Here is a 20,357-nt window from a genome sequence, read left to right as displayed (position 1 = left end):
TATCCCCCTTCTCAGCCTCTAGGACCTGAGAGGGTGGTACGGCTTGTGCCAATATTGCATGTAACTCCTTCGCTGACAAATCTTTCAGCCACAGGAACTGCTCCGCCGCAATCACTATGATATTTATCTTCCCGGACCTTCTCTCCACCTTGGCAGTGCCATTAATTACCATAGCTATAAATGCCACAAAGTCCACCTTAACCTTTAAAATGTCAGGATCTGCTGGTGAAAGGCAGCCCCTGCATTCTGAAGTGTAGGCCTATCCACTACTCTTCTGGTGCACCATTCAAACCCTCAACCCTTTGTCACAACTGCTGCATATGAAATGCTCTGTACAACCCTGACTTTGGCCACCTCATTCCCTTTGTGGCATTTGGGAGACGTGGCTTCATGGTTCCCACTGTAATTGCAACATCACATATTCGTCACTTTTATAACACATATGATCCTTTCCACAACTTGGACATCTCGGCTTCTCCCTTCTGCAAACCCCTGCTACACTCTGCAAAAATCACTGAAGCTGGATACTCATATCTCACTCACCAGCTGTCAGAGCAGCTCACAGATCACTGCACCTGTAAATAGCCCATCCAGCTACCTCATCCCCATACTGTATTTATTTATCTTGCTCCTTTGCACCCCATTATCTCTACTTGCACATTCATCTTCTGCACATCTATCACTCCAGTGTTTAATTGGTATATTGTAATTAATTCGCCACCATGGCCTATTTATTGCCTTACCTCCCTTATCTTACCTCATTTGCAGACACTGTATATGTACTTTTTCTACTGTATTATTGACTGTATGTTTGTTTATTCCCTGTGTTACTCTGTGTTGTTGTATGTGTCGAACTGCTTTGCTTTATCTTGGCCAGGTTGCAGTTGTAAATAAGAACTTGTTCTCAACTAGCCTACCTGGTTAAATAAAGGTGAAATATATATATATATTTTTAAACATGACCAAAACCTTTACAATGATCACACTGCATTGGTCTTAGGATAAATGCTCTGACTCTGTAGTTAATATACCATAACTGCACTTGAGTAGGGAGAGAGTGCATATCAAAAACAAAAGAACAGAGACTTCACTTTTCACCACATGATTCATCCGACGTGCTTCAAATCACTCCAGGAATATTTTTCATCTCTTCGAAATCGACTTCCCACGAAACGCCAGATATAACCCCCTTAGAGCTGCCCTTCTCAGAAGACACACACGACACTTCAAATTTATCAAATCAGTTAAGACACAACACACGTTCCTTCTGATCCACAGAACAATCAAAACAAGCCCGCCTCTCGTGATCTTTACAGCTTTCACTTTACCCAGCACTCTCCACCAGTTTAGATAACTCAAATGGTTTATTCAAAATCGGTACTCTGCTCAGTAGCTCCTCATTAATAACCCGTACTCCTACTAGATACGAAGGGTCATTATCATCACTGTACACTACTTTGGTACGTTTTCCATTATTTTAGACAATACACAAATTCTCCTTGATTCTACCGCCATTTTATTCAGAATTCACTTCATCATCCGCTTCCGCTATCTTTCATTCGTCGTTTTGGTCCTATTTTCGAGCGGAAACGTCAAGCGGATGCCTTACATTTACATCCGGTGAAATATCTGTCTCGTTCTAGCTGTGCGTTTAAACTAACCAGCGTTATAAAAAAAAAAACAGAAGAAGAAAATTGACAACGTCATTGAAAAAACATGGCGGCATCGTTAGTGCGTTTTGTTCGCGGAGGTTTTAGCAGGACTTTGAATCGTAAGTATATTTCGAGCATTAACTATGCACAAACATGCTGCCTTCATTTATAGTTAATGTGCGTGATAACGCATTTATATTGTTGTTAAGATCGCGCTATCTGTAGTCGGCGTCAGCCAGTTCTCACTTGACCTTCCGTCAAATTGGCTAGCAAGTCAGTGGTTATGTTCCAGGTCGGGATTTTAGTTTTCACACTGCGCAGCTAGAGGCTTACTAAACGCAAGTCAGATGTTGATCATCTGTGCAGTACGACTTAAACAGACGACCTGGAACGCACATTGTCATGTCAATTTATAACTTGACACTAACAGGCATGTATGCTTATAATACACTATATATATATATATACAAAGGTATGTGGACACCCCTTCAAATTTGGCTATTTTGGCCACAGCCGTTGCTGGCAGATGTATAAAATCGAACACACAGCCATGCAATCATCATAGGAAAACATTGACAGTAGGATGGTCTTACTGAAGAGCTCAGTGACTTTCAACGTGGCACTGTTGTCAGTTCATCAAATGTCTGCCCTGCTAGAGCTGTCCCGGTCAACTGGAAGTGCTGTTATTGTGAAGTGGAAACTTCTAGGAGCAACAACAGCTCAGCCGTGAAGTGGCAGGCCACACAAGCTCACAGAACTGGACCACTGAGTGCTCTAGTGTGTAAAAATCGTCTGTCCAACTGCCTCTGGAGGCAATGTCTGCACAGGAACTGTTCGTATGGAGTTTCATGAAATGGGTTTCCATGGCTGAGCAGTCACACACAAGCCTAAGATCACCTTGCGCAATGCCAAGTGTTGGCTGGAGTGGTGTAAAGCTCACCGCTATTGGACTCTGGAATAGTGGAAATGTGTTCTCTGGAGTGATGAATCACGCTTTACCATCTGGCAGTCCAATGGACGAATCTGGGTTTGGTGGATGCCAGGAGAACACTACCTACCCGAATGCATAGTGCCAACTGTAAAGTTTGGTGGAGGAGGAATAAGTGTCTGGGGCTGTTTTTCATGGTTCGGGCTAGGCCCCTTAGTTCCAGTGAAGGGAAATCTTAACGCTGCAGCATACAATGACATTCTAGACGTTTCAGTACTCCCAGCTTTGTGACAACCGCTTTGGGAAGGCCCTTTCCTGTTTCAGCATGACAATGCCCCTGTGAACAAAGCGAGGTCCATAAATAAATGGTTTGTTGAGATCGGTGTGGAAGTACTTGACTGGCCTGAACAGAGCCCTGACCTCAACCCTATCAAACACCTTTGGGCTGAATTGGAACGCTGACTGCGAGCCATGCCTAATCGCCCAACATCAGTGCCCGACCTCACTAATGGTCTTGTGGCTGAATGAAAGCAAGTCCCCACAGAAATGTTCCAACATCTAGTGGAAAGCCTGACCAGAAGAGTGGAGTCTGTTATAGCAGAAAATGGCGGACCAACTCCATATTAATGCCTATTATTTTGTAATGAGGTGTTCGACGAGCAGGTGTCCACAAACTTTTGGTCATGTAGTGTATCTATTAGCTAGCTATATCCTTGTTATGACAGTGTTATGTAGCCATAACTGAGTCAAGTAACGTAAAAGTGTTAGTCACTTAGCGGCTAGTTAGCGAGCAGTCAACTAGCTCAGAGGAGAGGACCATGCTGGTAATCCAACCCGTTTTAACGTTTGTTAGCTATTGAGTACGTAATGTTATTTTATGTAATATGTTACAGTTGCCAATCGAAGCCCATGTCTCATGCAAGCGAGATCCGAGACTACTGAAACAAAACGTGAGTATACCAGTGTCTAGTAGAATTCACCCAGCTCGTGGCATTTGTCTTTATGGTGCACATTGTAGATAATCATCATCAGTATGTTGAACTCGCAAAGTCCTAGTCCATCCCCAATGTAGTATAATTATCTAACCATTTAGTTTTAAATGCAGTCAGTGATCTTTGCAACACTGAATACAATAGATGATTGAGTGCAACAACAATTGTATTGCCTCATCCTTTAAAAAAAATATATATTTCATGTGCCCATCTCTGTGTAGCCACGGTTAGACCCAAGGATGCGGTCACCCATAACCAACTTGCAGCTTTTGGAGAATATGTGGCTGAAATGCTTCCTAAATATGTGCAGCAAGTCCAGGTAAGATAATGTAATTGCACCAACTGCTATAATGAATAGTCAGCTTTAACACAAAGACAGCCACACAATCATACAATGTTGAGCAACCCTTAAGGGAAACTGTACTGTAAATCCTAAATGCATATGGTGCATCTCAAACATGGGGAACACACACATAAGGTTAGAAAGGAGCCCACACTTGGGAATTAAGCTGGCAACCGGAAGGTGTCTTGTATCAAATCCTAGATTTGAAATTCATTGTGCCCTTGAGCAAGGCACTTAACACCCCACAACAACAAGTCCCCGGGCGCCCAGTGTGGCAGCCCCCGCCCCTCTCCAAAACCTGTTTGTATGTGTATATTTCAGAGGGTTTGGGTTAAAAGCGGTTAATTTCGTTTGGACCTTGTGTACAATTGAACACTAAAGTAATTTTAATCTTTATTTACCTTCTTAAAAAGCTTGCCGTTTGGTATAGGTAATTGAATGTCACTTTGAAGCCATATGAGCTTCACAAGGATGCATGTTATATCTTCAGGTGACGTGTTACAATGAGTTGGAGGTGATGATCCATCCTGACGGGGTCGTCCCTGTGTTGACCTTTCTGAGAGACCACAGCAACGCTCAGTTCCGAAACATGATTGACCTTACTGCAGTTGACATTCCCACTCGCCAGAATCGCTTTGAGGTACTATTCCGTCCATACCCCCAGGCTGTTGTTCCAATAGTATACCTCTCTCTTCATGAGAGTGCTTTGTTATTTTCGTGGTTATTAACGTGTGTTCAGACACAAACTTAAAATTTAACCAGATTACTTTGAGGAACCCTGATCTAATCAGAGGTGAAGTTTTTATGTCTAAGTCTGTTTCCTTTGGCGAATAGATTGTGTATAACCTGCTCTCCCTGCGCTACAACTCCCGGATCCGTTTGAAGACCTACACCGACGAGCTCACCCCAGTAGACTCGTCTGTGTCTGTTCACAACGCAGCCAACTGGTACGAGAGGGAGGTAAGTCTGACAGTTACATCGTAAGAATGCTTTGCTTGAAGGATTCTAAGATTTCAATATAACATTTTTGTGTTGGCAGCTCAGGATTTATATTTTGCCGGTAATTAACAGGTGATCTAACAGGTGATCTATGGCAATCTATTGTAACTTTGGTAATTTATACATTTAAAAAAATATATATTAATATAGTATACTTTTTTTTTTTTTTTTACTTCTGTCTATGTTCTCCAAGATTTTCTAGTGGAGACATGATATTGTTCAAGACAAAATATCCTAATTAATGAAAAAAAAGCATCTGATCAACAAAGGCATTATTTTCAATTAACTCTGCAACTTTTCCAATTATTGACTTTTTTCACAACTGCCACCAGTTTAGCGACCAAAAGATGAATAACAAAGACATATTGACATAGTAAAATAAATGTGTGTGGGGGGAGGGGGGATATAAAGGATAATTCATGCTGAAACCCATACTGTCGACATCAGAAGTCATTAAAACTCATTTCTCAACCACTCCACAAATTTCTTGTTCACAAACTATAGTTTTGGAAAGTCGGTTAGGACATCTACATTGTGCATGACACAAGTCATTTTTTCAACAATTGTTTACAGACAGATTATTTCACATATTATTCACTGTATCACAATTCCAGTGGGTCAGAAGTTTACATACACAAAGTTGACTGTGCCTGTATATAGCTTGGAAAATTCCAGAAAATGATGTCATGGCTTTAGAAGCTTCTGATAGGCTAATTGACATCATTGGAGTCAATTGGAGGTGTACCTGTGGATGTATTTCAAGGCCTACCTTCAAACTCAGTGCCTCTTTGCTTGACATCATGGGAAAATCAAAAGAAATCAGCCAACACCTCAGAATAGAAAATGTAGACCTCCACAAGTCTGGTTCATCCTTGGGAGCAATTTCCAAACGCCTGAAGGTACCTCGTTCATCTGTACAAACATTAGTACGCAAATATAAACACCATGGGACCACGCAGCTGTCACACCGCTCAGGAAGGAGACGCGTTCTGTCTCCTAGAGATGAACGTACTTTGGTGCGAAATGTGCAAGTCAATCCCAGAACAACAGCAAAGGACCTTGTGAAGATGCTGGAGGAAACGGGTACAAAAGTATCTGTATCCACAATAAAACGAGTCCTATTTCGACATAACCTGAAAGGCCGCTCAGCAAGGAAGAAGCCACTGCTCCAAAACAGCCATAAACAAGCCAGGCTACGGTTTGCAACTGCACGTGGGGACAAAGATCATATGTTTTGGAGAAATGTCCTCTGGTCTGATGAAACAAAACTAGAACTGTTTGGCCATAATGACCATTGTTATGTTTGGAGAAAAAAGGGAGGCTTGCAAGCCAAAAACACCATCTCGACCCTGAAGCACGGAGGTGGCAGCCTCCTGTTGTGGGGGTGCTTTGCTGCAGGAGGGACTGGTGCACTTCACAAAATAGATGGATATATGTGGATATATTGAAGCAACATCTCAAGACATCAGTCAGGAAGTTAAAGCTCGGTCGCAAATGGGTCTTCCAACTGGATAATGACCCCAAGCATACTTCCAAGTTGTGGCAAAATGGCTTAAGGTCAAGGTATTGGAGTGGCCATCACAAAGCCCTGGCCTCAATCCTATAGAACATTTGTGGGCAGAACTGAAAAAGCGTGTGCGAGCAAGGAGGCCTACAAACCTGACTGTTACACCAGCTCTGTCAGGAGGAATGGGCCAACATTCACCCAACTTATTGTGGAAGGCTACCCAAAAACGTTTGACCCAAGTTAAACAATTTAAAGGCAACGCTACCAAATACTAATTGAGTGTATGTAAACTTCTGACCCACTGGCGATGTGATGAAATAAATAAATCATTCTCTCTACTATTATTCTGAAATTTCACATTCTTAAAATAAAGTGGTGATCCTAACTCACCTAAAACAGGGAATTTTTACTAGGATTAAATGTCAGGAATTGTGAAAAACTGAGTTTAAATGTATTTGGTTAAGGTGTATGTAAACTTCTGACTTCAACTGTATATTAAACAACAATGATATTCACTAAATTGATGGTTTATATTTAGGATAATGTTTTACAGCTTTGTCATTCAATTTTTTTATTTAACAGTATGTTTTGATTATTTTATGTTTTACATGTTATAAGGCCACACAGGGCCAGAGAACTACAGACACCTGGATAATCTGAAGTACCCAAAAAAGGCCATTAGTCACAAAAATAAAAACTTGAATGTTACCCAAATTCTGGTCGTTTACTGGTAAACTTAAAGGCTTTCGGTAATATACATTCCCTTTCCAATACTATGAAAGTATGTTTTGTGCTTGTGTCATTAGGTGTGGGACATGTATGGAGTTTTCTTCGCCAACCACCCTGACCTGAGACGTATTCTGACAGATTATGGGTTTGAGGGGCATCCATTTAGGAAGGACTTCCCACTGTCTGGATTTGTGGAGGTAAGGTCAGATAAGAATGCTGAGAAATGTCCCATGTAGTGCACATACATTAAAGGCCAAATTATAACCTAATCCTATCCTAAGATCTGTACATGTGACTTCACAATACTGAAGTATTGTATCTACCACAGGAGGTTGGTGGCACCTTAATTGGGGAGGACGGGCTCGTGGTAATGGCTGAATGAGTGGAATGGTATCAAACGTATGGATTCCATAGGTTTGATGCCATTTCCGTTCGCTCCGTTCCAGCTATTATTATGAGCCGTCCTCCCCTCATCAGCCTCCACTGGTATCTACCATGTTGTTCATTCTGTCCATCTGGTACATCTCAGGTGCGTTATGATGATGAGGTGAAGCGTGTGGTGGCAGAGCCTGTGGAGCTCTCACAGGAGTTTCGTAAATTTGACCTGAACAGCCCATGGGAGGTGTTCCCAGCCCACCGTGAGGCCAAGGCACCTGAGCTGCCAGCTGGGGATAAGCCAGCTGACAAGTAACCATCTACCCCAGAGATAAAATCCCCACACCTATATTTAATATTTCCGTACTGTTGATGGACTCATGTCCCACTTGAGCCCACTCAAGTATTTATGTAAATAAAAACAAAAGGTGAACATTTTGTTTGTCTTGATATTTTTTCTTTAGTTGGATGTGCTGAATAGTGATTACAATTTGACTGTGTATGTTTAAACTGTAGCACTAGTACAAGCACATTTTATTGGTCACATACACGTGATTAGCAGATATTATTGCAGGTGTAGCGAAATGCTAGTGCTTCTAACTTCGACAGTGCAGTAATATATAACAAATTACACATACACACCTAAGTGTGTATGTGTAATTTAAATTAAGACTATATATATGGACGAGCGATGTCAGAGCAGAAGTGACTAAGATACAGTACAATCATGGTGGAAACCCAGACCTTACCTGCTTTACCATAGCAGACCAAAAGAGGGCACTGTGCATGTTAAAAAGCAGTTCCGTAGCAGTGTGATACCATGGTGCAGGTTATATTGTGACATTTTTAGACTTATATTCAAGACCACATATGCTGTACATGTATAAATATTATTATTGGATCAAATAGATTTGAATATTTGAATATTATTGATGTCAATCTATGTCTAGAGTCGATGAGCATCATGCTGATATAAGCTCTCCCTATGGGCATGGTCAAGTTCACTGACATACATGTGCCTTCTACCAATAAGAGCACAGAAAAATAAACATTAACTTTTTATTTATTCTGCTTCACATGTTCCAAAGCATCCATTGTATAAGAAATATTTTGAACATCTCAAGGAGCCAACAAGAAGCTGACTACTAACACATGGGTTGAATGTACCCAGGGCAAAATGTTATTTTGTTTACAATCATTCCTTTGTAAGGACAAAGACATAAGCACAAGTCACCAACATACCACTTACAACATACCACTTATTTACCAAAAATCACGTATGGATAGAAATATGGTCTCATTACAAAGATCTGCAAAGCTGTTAGACGATTATTCTCCATGACAGCATGCATGAAATTATAAGTCAGAATATTCTGTAAGACTCAATTCCCAAAATCATAATGCATGTTATCTCTCTGGAAATTGATCTCACTGAGCTCTTAGAAATAATACTTTTGGTGGGTTCCTTACTCCCTCACAAGTTATCATGCTAGTGGTTTTTAAATATAATTAAAGCTGTTATACAAATTTGGTCCACTCAACTCAAGAGGACTATTTCCTATTGCAGTCCATGCACAGAATGATTGAAATTGAACTACAAAGCAAATGCTAAACTATAATTTTCGCATACAAATTGAAAAATTATACATCAGTTTCAAATATTTTTCAAATCGCTGTATCGAAAAAGTCATTCCACCCTCAAAGTACAAAAGTTGCCACAATTAGGGAGTCAAGAGTGTGACGAAGGATGCTCTCCAAAAGTAGGTTGTGAAAGGGCAGCACCACAGGAGTGAGTATGTGCCTGACTCAACGCAGTCACAGACAGGTTAGTGGTTTTTCTTCATGAATCTTGTTCTGGAGGCAGCTATGCAGAGTGGTCACTAGCTGGCACAGCCAGAAAGCCATCTGATTTTAAACATAACCTTAACTACACAGCTAACCATAATGCCTAGCCCTAACCTTAAATTAAGACTAAAAATACAGTTTTGACTTTGCAGCTGGAACATCTAGGGCAAATGGCTCAGTTCTGCCTCCAGGGCAAGATTCATGACAACCTGCTATTCGCATAGTAGATGACTATTAACTGGGAGACTAACTATTACTGAAATACTGTCTCATTACTCATTGTGTCACATTTTGTGTTTATGCCTTTTGATAAGATGCTAATTCAAAAGGAACACTACCCAGAGATGATGGTGTAGAGAACCCAATAGGCCCACAATACTGATGTGGAGAATCAAAATACAGTATTTGCAGGAGCGTAAAACTAACATTACAATTGGACTATATGCTATTTTTATATGTTGTTTAAATGACCTCTCAAACTGAGACTGTAATTTGCTGAAGTCTGGCACAATTTGAACAGCATTTTTCTCTCTTGGGGTGTGTGAATTAAACCGGCACGATTATCATAAGGGATGATATAGGCAATTCAATTCTCTCCGCAGCGTTGACCATCTGAGGAAATGAATTCAACTCTACTAAGTTAGAAATTTAATTATGAGTCTGGTGCCCCGAGGTCCAAAACTAGCATGTGCTCTGTGAGAATGTGCTCAGACTTCAAGCTACAACCAGGGTGAGTATGGTGTCTGTCTTCGTCCAATGGACACCCCTGCAGGGTAAAGGGATATTTTACTCTAAACGTTGGTCATGCTTTTTGGTTCAAAATGTCATTTTATTTCATTGTGATCAGACACTGGCCTTAGCAGAAACTCACTCTAAAATGAAGGAAAAATACTCATTTTGACACAAAACAAGTGTCCCCATTATTTGACCATGCCTTTCAAGACATTTGATAAAGGTATGTTAAAAATCCAGATAAGTATTAACTGAGACATCATATCCTGAAAATATCAGAAATGCTAGCAAGTAGTAACATCTTCATTCAATTCAAGACTCCAAGTTGGAGTTTGACAAAGTAAACCCATTGAAAGAATTAGCTGGACATAGAATAATTGAGTGTAGTAGGTCCACAGCCAACTGTTCTTAACACTGTCCCTTATGGCTTCCGGCTCTGCTGTTGCTGCTGATTGGTGTTTTTTTTTTTGAGTTCTGGATAGACCAGGAATCCAGTGAAGGTAATATACTTGGCATGGTTGCTGTATGCTCCAAAGCCATCTCGCTGGTGGCTATAAAGCCAGACGATATCACCCCGGCGCAGAGACAGCATCAGACTCTGGCTCTGCAGAGCCTTTTCAGTGTCACTGTCATCGTAGATCATGGCCTGCACCTCCAGGTGGTTCTTCATCAGCTTGACTGACAGTGTTTTGTGGGGAAGCTTGCCAGCATTGAAGGAGAAGAAGTAGGCTCCTGGAATACGGCAGGTGAATACACCTTCGGTGACGTTAAAGTCAGCGCCAATGTTGACAAAGTCTGTGTCAAAGGCGATAGGACGGTGCTCTGGGAAGCCCTGGTCCACCCCTACGATGCTCTGAGTGCGGCCAACAGAGAAGGCTGACCTCTGGTCCTCCTCTTCATCCTCTACCTCCTCTCTCTTCTCTACGTTGTCCCTTTCTCCTAGCCCATCTTGGTCTGTTAGGGTGTGGTCATTGGCAGTCGCCTCGTTTCCATACATACGAGTTGGGTCCTCGTGCTTGGGGTCTTGGAAGGTGTAGGTGTCAGGGTAGATTAGGTAGCCGTTAAAGGTGGTGTAGTGACCTGTGTTGCTGTAGATGGCATAGCGGGGATCACCGTGAAGGCGGAGCCAGACTGTGTCACCAAAGTCCAGCTGCAGCATGGCGCTTTGGCTCTGCACCTTACGCTCTTCTCCCGCATTCTCATCATACACAATGGCCTGCACTTCATTCCTGTTCTTCATTAGCATGACTGACAGGTCACGACGTGGGAATTTCCCCACTGTGAAAGAGAAGTAGTATGCTCCGGGGATGCGGCAGCGGAACATGCCTGCCTTTGGATCAAAGTCCCCACCGATGTTAACATACTCCTTGTCAAAGGTCACCACCATCTTAGGTCCACCCTCCATGCTGCTGGTGCGTGCCACTGAGAAGGCAGACCGCTGTTCTGCATCCTCAGGCAGGCGAGCAAAGGCCCACATGCAGGTTACCTGACACATCAGGCCAATCAGGAGACTGCTAGCTGGTATCGTCATCATCCTGTTGGGAAAAAGATTGTCCCAGTTAATTACACAATAAAGTCAGGTGCTTAATCTCAATATAATACACAACAGGTATACTCTACTCTGAATTGACTTTATGTCAACAATCGAATAGCTCAAGGCTTTGCCAGCTCAGTTCCGAAGTCAAATCAGAAGCAAGTGAGATTGTTATTAGTGATTCAGTACCACCTGGATCCATTGAAGATTTAACCTTCTCTGAGACACTTGCTTTGAAAATATGTTTACCCCAAACAGAAGCAGCATTAATCCGTTCCTAATTAGCATAGGCTTTCATTTTACTCAGCTAATGAAGGAACAAAAAAGATAGACAAGAATATTTGCCCTCCGCTGTCTGAGGTGCCAAACCAACTGGAGAAAAACACACATTCAGCTTCACCCGAAGTCATCAATTTACTCAACATCAATTATATCATGACTAAATTCTCTCCTGTCTCATCACTATATTGAACCCAATATCTTTGTAAATATGATAGTGCTTTGACAAAAGAGCTTGCTAAAGAAACACGCCAGCAATCAACAGCAATCATCGAAAGGAATTAAGCTGCTGTCCTGAACCTTCCTTTATAATTGCATCTTCGTAAATGTTTTAACATTCTCTATGTGCAAATTATTATAGTCAGTGAGCATCATTATGTCCACCGTTTGAAGGCTTGATCCCAAATACAAAGTCACACTAATCGGACTGTCCTTTTTTTTATTGAAGGCAAACAAAGTCTGGTCTACCAGGTCCTATCATAGTTAAATAAAGGTTAAATACAAATAAATAAAATATAATGTGTTAAATGTCTGTGTGTGCTGCAATAAATATGGATTTTAGTATCAATGTGGGCAGATTTCACTATAATTGTCATTTCCAAGTACTAATTTGTCCCTATCTTCGGTGAGGTTGAAAACATAGATTTGTCTAATGAGATTCTGCTGATGCAATACACATTCATCTTCATCAGTGAAGACACAACAGAAGCGGACCTGTCAGAAGGAGTTTCAGGCAATGTCTTAAGTTTACTTTACCAACATACAGTAGGTTATTCCATGGGGAGTCTGAACATTTCTAACAGTAAAGGAATTAAACAGAAAAAAAATGAGATCCCATGGGATTGATATTACTATTTATAAACAGCACTTGGGCTGATATGAACACAATAGACATAGTTATCGTCCTTGCGGGGACTAAACTCATCGATTCCGCATGTGATTTTCTGCTGCTCGGGAAGGAAGACTAGATTTGTGTCTTGGGGGTGTGGTTCGACGTGGGTGTGTTATGTTTGCTATATCGTACCCTGGCAGTTTTTGTTGTTTGTCCCTCTTGAGACACGGTCGCAACATTTCGCCCTCAAAATAGTCCGAATTAATCTATGATAAATCAATTATTTTGGACGTTTTGTTTTTACAACTTTCTCACCATCTATTACCGGAGTGTGCGTCTGTCTGGCAGTGTTTCACAGCAAATCATGTTACAAAATAGGTTGCGGCAGAAAACAAGACGCTTGCGAATGGATTTTGAATTTTGGAATATTGACAAGTTGCAGTTGGGATGCGCAACGTCTCAATTCTCATTTTGCCCAAAACAGTGGCAGACTCAATGATCACTATCAAACACATTAGCAAGTGGCCACTCGATAAAGGGCTTATGAGCCAATGGTGTTCTTTCAACATAACATTGGTGACATGTTGTTTTATGTAAACAAGTAAGAGGCGCTGCATAATTTGGGAAGGTCTATCTCACTGTCTGTAGGTTCTGCCGTACAATTGGATAGAGCACAATCAGTGCAGCTGATTCTCCGTGCATGACAATTCTCCCTAGGCGTTACCATCCTGTGTTAGTGGGCAAATGGGCATGATCGAAATCACCCGTGAAATATCCAATGGAAGTAGGAATGTAACAGCTGTTGCAAATCTCAGTTTTGGAAGATACTGACTTTATGATAAAAATGATACTATACACATTGTAGTACAGTTTTACACTGAATAATATCGATGCAACATAAGCCGTTTTCAACTAGAGAAATATTTTTGTTGGGTTCAGCTGCTCTTTAAGGACTGTGAGGCTATCGATGAACGACAGTTCTAGTATTGTATGGCAGCAGCCTCATGTATTTGCTGCGTTCTGCATTTGACCCGCTTGCTGCAAAGAAGTTGCTCATTTCTTTATGGTTGATGCAGAGTGACATGTTGAAATATGCTCCATGAGCGCATCAGCCCTGTTTCCATCCAAAGACGAATAAATCGCTTGTGAATACATTTACATGGCAAGCCTTTGATGCTGACTGAGGGCTGAGTCTTGCCCTTACAGTGAATGTGACATTGTCTGTGTAGATATTCATCACATCTTCAATTACATTGGAGGAATTTACAATTATATATTTTTCTATTCAACCAAATATGAACAGAATACATAATCACTTCTATTTTGGATGTTGATAGCTTGTTTGTAGTTATTTAATATTCTGAAATCTATTTTGAGTGTATGCATGTGTGCATGTTTTTTTTAGGGACACTGTGAAATAACTAGTCCTATGGGAGTCCAAAATAAGTTAGAGAGAGCAGCATTTCCTCACTTTAATGCTGTTGGTGAAAAGCAATTCCACCACGCTGAGCCATCTGCTAGAGGTGATAACAAACAAATGCTCAGAAATGAATAAGTCCCAATGGTGGCCAAATAGTCTCATCCTTGGAGTGTGGATGGATCCAAAAGTGGGACTAGGTTGTGGAATGTTAATTTAGATAATAGGTAGACTAGGTAGGTAGATAGGTAGACTCTCAGTTAAGGTATAATACTTGAACGTAAATATTAGCCTATTGTACATTTGCAATGAAATTAATCAATTTCTGGAAGTATATTCTCAGAGTATACTCAAGTAAAATGTCACATACTATACAACAAATATAATATGTCATATGTGCAACATACTGTACAGTGCATTCGGAAAGTATTCAGACCCTTTGACTTTTTCCATATGTTGTTATGTTACTGCCTTATTCTATAAAGTATTACATAATTTTTTCCCCTTGTCAATCTACACACAATACCCCTTTAATGACAAAGTGAAACAGCTTATTCGAATTATAAACACCTTATTTACATAAGTATTCAGACCCTTTGCTATGAGACTTGAAATTTAGCTCAGGTGCATCCTGTTTACATTGATCATCCTTGAGATGTTTCTACAAATTGATTGGAGTCCACCTGCGGTAAATTCAATTGATTGGATATGATTTGGAAATGCGCACACCTGTCTATATAAGGTCCCACAGTTGACAGTGCATGTCAGAGCAAAAACCAAGCCATGAGGTCGAAGGAATTGTCCGTAGAGCTCCGAGACAGGATTGTGTTGAGGCACAGATCTGGGGAAGGGTATGAAAACATTTCTGCAGCATTGAAGGTCCCCAAGAACACAGTGGCCTCCATCATTCTTAATTGGAAGAAGTTTGGAACCACCAAGGCTCTTCTTAGAGCTGGCCACCCGGCCAAACTGAGCAATTGGGGTAGAAGGGCCTTGGTCAGGCCGGTGACCAAGAACCCGATGGTCACTCTGACAGAGCTCCAGAGTTCCTCTGTGGAACTTCCATAAGGACAATCAAGGCTTTATAGTAGAGTGGCCAGACGGAAGCCACTCGCTTGGAGTTTGCCAAAAGGCACCTAAAGACTCTCAAACCATGAGAAACAAGATTCTCTGGTCTGATGAAACCAAGACTGAACTCTTTGGCCTGAATGCCAAGCGTCACGTCTGGAGGAAACCTGGTACCATCCCTACGGTGAAGCATGGTGGTGGCAGCATCATGCAGTGGGGATGTTTTTCAGCGGCAGGCACTGGGAGACTAGTCAGGATCAAGGGAAAGATGAACGAAGCAAAGTACAGAGAGACCTTTGATGAAAACCTCAGAATTGGGGTGAAAGTTCACCTTCCAACAGGACAACAACAACCCTAAGCACACAGCCAAGACAACGCAGGAGTGGCTTTGGGACAAGTCTCTGAATGTCCTTGAACCCGATCAAACATCTCTGGAGAGTCCTGATAGTAGCTGTACAGCGACGCTCCCCATCCAATCTGACAGAACTTGAGAGGATCTGCAAAGAAGAATGGGAGAAACTCCCCAAATACAGGTGTGCCAAGCTTGTAGCGCCATACCCAAGAAGACTCGAGACTGTAATCGCTGCCAAAGGTGCTTCAACAAAGTACTGAGTAAAGGGTCTCAGGACTTATGTAAATGAAATATTTCAGTTTATTTTTTATTTTTACATATTTGCTAACATTTCTCAAAAACTGTTTTTGCTTTGTCATTATGGGGTATTGTGTGTAGATTGATGAGAAGAAGAAAAAAACAATTTCATCCAGTTTAGAATAAGGCTGTAATGTAACAAAATGTGGAAAAAGTGAAAGGGTCCGAATACTTCCCGAATGCACTGTATCGTATATTTTGCTGAGATCAGATGTGCTTTGATGGGTTTACTGCTGTTCTTTCTGAGGCAGAGGCTACTACTTTTAAGTGTTCATATAGTGGTGGTCCTATGACATTTTTCTTTCCCCTTTTCTATCCCTCTGTGGATTCTGGGGATGAAAACAATAAACAGAGGGCCATTGTTCCTGGGTGAGGACACAACCCCCCCATCTGCTAGGGTCAAAATGAAAGAAGCACTTGTCAGTACCATGTACAGTTTCATATGTCTCCACAGCTTTTCAGACATGGATATCAGATGCATTTTCTGTGTCCCCATAAAGTGTGTACATGTTTTAATACAGTACAGTGCATGTCATCTTTACAGTTCCAAGGTTTGCATACAGTATTGCACACAAAACATCCATTGTGCTCAAAAACAAATATTTCAATAGCTCCCAATAATACCTTGAGTTAAACCCACCCACCGGAAGCACAATTGAAAACGCTTTCTCTGCTGAATCTTGTAGGCAGGTAGAGAGGATTACAAAAACCTCAAAATGTGGCATTGACCCACAAAAACATGTAATCAAGCACAAACTAATTTGCGAAAGCACAAAACCGTGGCAACAGCACTGCTGTCAAGGGTAAACATCAACAGCTTTGAAAATGATGCCCTGATAATTAGCTTTGCAATAACCCAGCATACCCAAAAGCAATCCGGGTGTTATTTATATAGGATTATGTTAATCAGACATCATCATGTTGCTACAGCGTATTTCAGGTTCATGTTTTATGATACACAGGGTTTAAATGAAACAGACACAGAAACGCAGTGGAATCATATCCAGTGCCCTTTTCAGTTGCTTCTCATGTTTTGGTTTGTTTTCAAACCCACCACGGGTTTGAAATATGAGAAGTGGCTTCTCTTATTTATTCCTATTTTTCTTCTATACTTCCCATTTCAATTTACAGGATATACTGCACAGAGGATAATAATGAAAATCAACGGAGAAAAAACGAGTTAAAAGCTTACATTTTCATATTAACTAGTATGAGACTTATGTACAAAATGTGTTTTTACATGTTCAAAGAACATCATTGCCACACACCTAAAGGTAAATGAGAGGCACTCTCAAGCGAGCCCCTCAATCTTTGTCGTAGGCATAAAGTGGTGAAATAGTCCCCTCTCTCCCATATGATCAGCCTCTGAACATGACCTGCTCAAACCTAATTCCAGGGTAATAGCATCCCTATTTTAGGTATCTGTGCTAATTAATGTAATTATACATGACAATGAGGTGTACCGCCACTATGCCATAGTTACAACCCTGTAGGCGCCAGACATATGGCTGATACCATAGCCTTATCATCCTATCGTTGATCTGTGAACAGTAGTTCATTTGCTTAGTTGGCGCATTTATCAAAGGAGATGTGCATACGTTAGCTTAAATGTACAATAACAATTAAGCGTTGGCTGTAGATATTCCTCTCAATAAACTCACCACCCTTCTCTCTGCATTTCCAAAATGTACATTTCTGCTTAGCATCACCTACTTCTGCTTTGAATAAGGATGTTTCTTTATTATCTTTGCACCATTGACATTGGGGATTACATTGATCTTTTTTTTTCAACAGCGCAGACAATTTGAGTATTTCTGCCCCTGAGTGTGGATGCATATCAAAGTGCAGACTTCAGTCAGAGGACCCTGGTATCTGAGATGATATGAAGGGTCCCTGCCGCTTCTGTCCCTTTTATTAGTCACATTCTCGCCAGATGTCATCTCACTGCTCAAGTGGAGCCTTAACACGAGGCAGGGATCTGTCACCATCTGGGATCATTGGCTCAAACGAGAGAAAAGGGGTAGGAGAGAGAGAACCAGCAACAGGGGGAAATGAGAGCAAAGAGCTTTTTAAAATGTCAGGCTTGAGAAGGAATCTGTATCTGTGAAACTATTTTGTACTATTTGACGTTTTGCGCATACCCCCATGATTAAAAAACGGAGAGGAAAAGCTTTCCCTGGACTGGCCCTTAATGCACAGTCCCATCGTTTATAATGTGACAGCATTAACGACCCAGAAGCACACAGACACAGTCCATTAGCAGCGAAGCACGGTTTGTGTTCCATCTACACCCCTTCCAACAGGAGCAAGACACCTGGTGAGAATCTCACATATTGATTGTGTGAAGAGAAGAGAGGCTCACTGAGAAGTTGACTTGACAGCTCCCCAAACGAGTCCATAGATAGACTGGCTTCAGATGGGTCTCAAGATTTGCAGGGCGGAGGCAGACTCGCAGCAAGGAGTATCAAACACAGCCACTGTTTTGGGGACCGCAGGGACCTCTGCACAACAACCACTGCCCATGGGACAATGCATGAAATTGTCTGGCCAACTTATCTCTTTCATTGATGAACACGGCACGGGTACTCATTATACATGATACTCCCATCAGCGCTATCATCAAATCAAATTTGATTGGTCGCGTACACATCAATCAATGCAGTTAAACACAATTATCCTTCCAGATCCCTATCGCCTACAGTATCATAACCCTCTGCAGTAGGGCAAGATTAGTTGCAATGGAACATTTTTAAATTAGGAAGATTTAATATTAGTAATAAAAAATAAAATACCATAATGACATTGATATTCCCTCTGTGTGACATTTTTTGAGGTTAACGGTCTTGTTTTGTATTGTAAACTTTTGTGGTTCAAACCAGAGATCTAGATACTTAGCTATAGTGACAACTCTGCTGAATGTGTGTATGACTGAGCCTGTAATCCTCCCACTCACATTTTGAAGAAAAAAATGAAAACATCAACTCCCTCTAACTAGGACACCTGCCTGACTGAGTTTGCATTTGTCTCCATGTTCCTTCCTGCTTGTATGTACCAATTGGAATTGGTTAAGATTAAAGCCCCCTCTGTGTTTTATCATCTCCTTTCTTCTCTATATCTCCCACTGCTGTTGACAGATCAACCTGAACCTGGGATTGGGTGGGAGATGATGGAGGTGCTCTTTCTTTGTTAGTGTTCTCCATGTACTGTAGATTAATTAAGCAATAAGGCACTAGGGGGTGTGGTATATGGCCAATATACCAGTGCTAAGGGCTGTTCTTAGGCACAACGCAACGCGGAGTCCTTAGCCGCGGTATATTGGCAATATACCACAAACCCTCGAGGTGCCCTATTGCTATTATAAACTGGTTACCAATGTAATTAGAGCAGTAAAAATAAATGTTTTGTCATACCCGTGGTATACGGTCTGATATAACATGGCGGTCAGCCAAACAGCATTCAGGGCTCGAACCACCCAGTTTATAATATTCTATATACCATGCCCACGCATCCTCCTGCAAGATATTATTACCTTCTTCTGGTCTATGCATTGGAAACACTCAAATATGAACAAAGGAAGAGAAATTGAGAATACAGCAGGAGATGTACATAGGCAGAGAGCATTGTATCCGGAGTCAACTAACAAACCACAATCTCAAGCCTACAGCAATCCTCTCACCCCCCTGAGATAAAGAGTGGTACATGATAGATGAAATGATACATTCCTATATACTCAGCAGTGTTTGGCACCCCGTCCGGATTCCATATAGATGTTGCTGTAGATCGGTGCAGACAAACAATGCATGTTGCTTAGACGCGACAGCACTGTAAAATGCACAACATCTACTCCATGCAAGAGACAAAAAGTAACCCGCTCTATACTGCAGTAACCCTTCGTTCAAGGTGTCCTTACCTCTGTGTAGGAGGAGACTGTGCTGTAGGAGAGGAATGCTCAAAGTTCTTCAAAAGGGCTCTGCACCAGGAAGCGTTCACTGTCTTTGTGTGTATCAACCTGCTGCTGCTGTCTGTGAGGCTGTGTAAGCAGCACACACACATACACACACACTGGAGGATATGAGAGTGATAAAGGGGCTCCTCATCTGATCAGGGAGACTCTGGAAGTGCAGAGCGCTCCTCTACCAAGGCATTTTCTGCATCGGGGTGACACAAGGGGGTATTGGAAAAAGTGTGGGGATTTTTGATGTGATGTCTTAGCATGATGTTCCATGTATCTCAAACAGATAATGGGTTTACAGAATGTGTCTATATTTTCTAATTGGATGTTTTTGAATATGTTTGTGCACAATGTTGAGTGTGTGTGTGTGTGTGTGTGTGTGTGTGTGTGTGTGTGTGTGTGTGTGTGTGTGTGTGTGTGTGTGTGTGTGTGTGTGTGTGTGTGTGTGTGTGTGTGTGTGTGTGTGTGTGTGTGTGTGTGTGTGTGTGTGTGTGTGCGTGCACGCACCCGTGCGCGTGTGCTCA

At 41.5% G+C, this 20,357-nt stretch overlaps 2 protein-coding genes across 2 annotated transcripts; one reads left to right on the top strand and one right to left on the bottom strand.

The window, feature by feature from the left end:
- The first annotated feature begins 1,612 nt into the window (after window positions 1-1,612).
- Window positions 1,613-7,963, top strand: LOC115167536 (NADH dehydrogenase [ubiquinone] iron-sulfur protein 3, mitochondrial). The gene is made up of 7 exons (XM_029722031.1): window positions 1,613-1,771; window positions 3,474-3,530; window positions 3,794-3,891; window positions 4,406-4,555; window positions 4,750-4,875; window positions 7,228-7,347; window positions 7,680-7,963. Exons 1-7 carry the CDS (start codon window positions 1,717-1,719, stop codon window positions 7,839-7,841), a joined length of 768 nt encoding a protein of 255 aa, XP_029577891.1. The 5' UTR covers window positions 1,613-1,716; the 3' UTR covers window positions 7,842-7,963.
- Window positions 7,964-8,570: 607 nt separating this feature from the next.
- LOC115167535 (complement C1q tumor necrosis factor-related protein 4) lies at window positions 8,571-19,949 on the bottom strand. The gene is made up of 2 exons (XM_029722030.1): window positions 19,792-19,949; window positions 8,571-11,637 (listed from the first exon to the last, which is right to left on the bottom strand). Exons 1-2 carry the CDS (start codon window positions 19,932-19,934, stop codon window positions 10,524-10,526), a joined length of 1,257 nt encoding a protein of 418 aa, XP_029577890.1. The 5' UTR covers window positions 19,935-19,949; the 3' UTR covers window positions 8,571-10,523.
- Window positions 19,950-20,357: the final 408 nt, after the last annotated feature.

This window comes from Salmo trutta, chromosome 29, assembly GCF_901001165.1.
Source record: "Salmo trutta chromosome 29, fSalTru1.1, whole genome shotgun sequence".
Classification (NCBI taxonomy): domain Eukaryota; kingdom Metazoa; phylum Chordata; class Actinopteri; order Salmoniformes; family Salmonidae; genus Salmo; species Salmo trutta.
The sequence above is the reverse complement of the archived record's forward strand: the minus strand, read 5'-3'. Positions and strand labels throughout refer to the sequence as shown.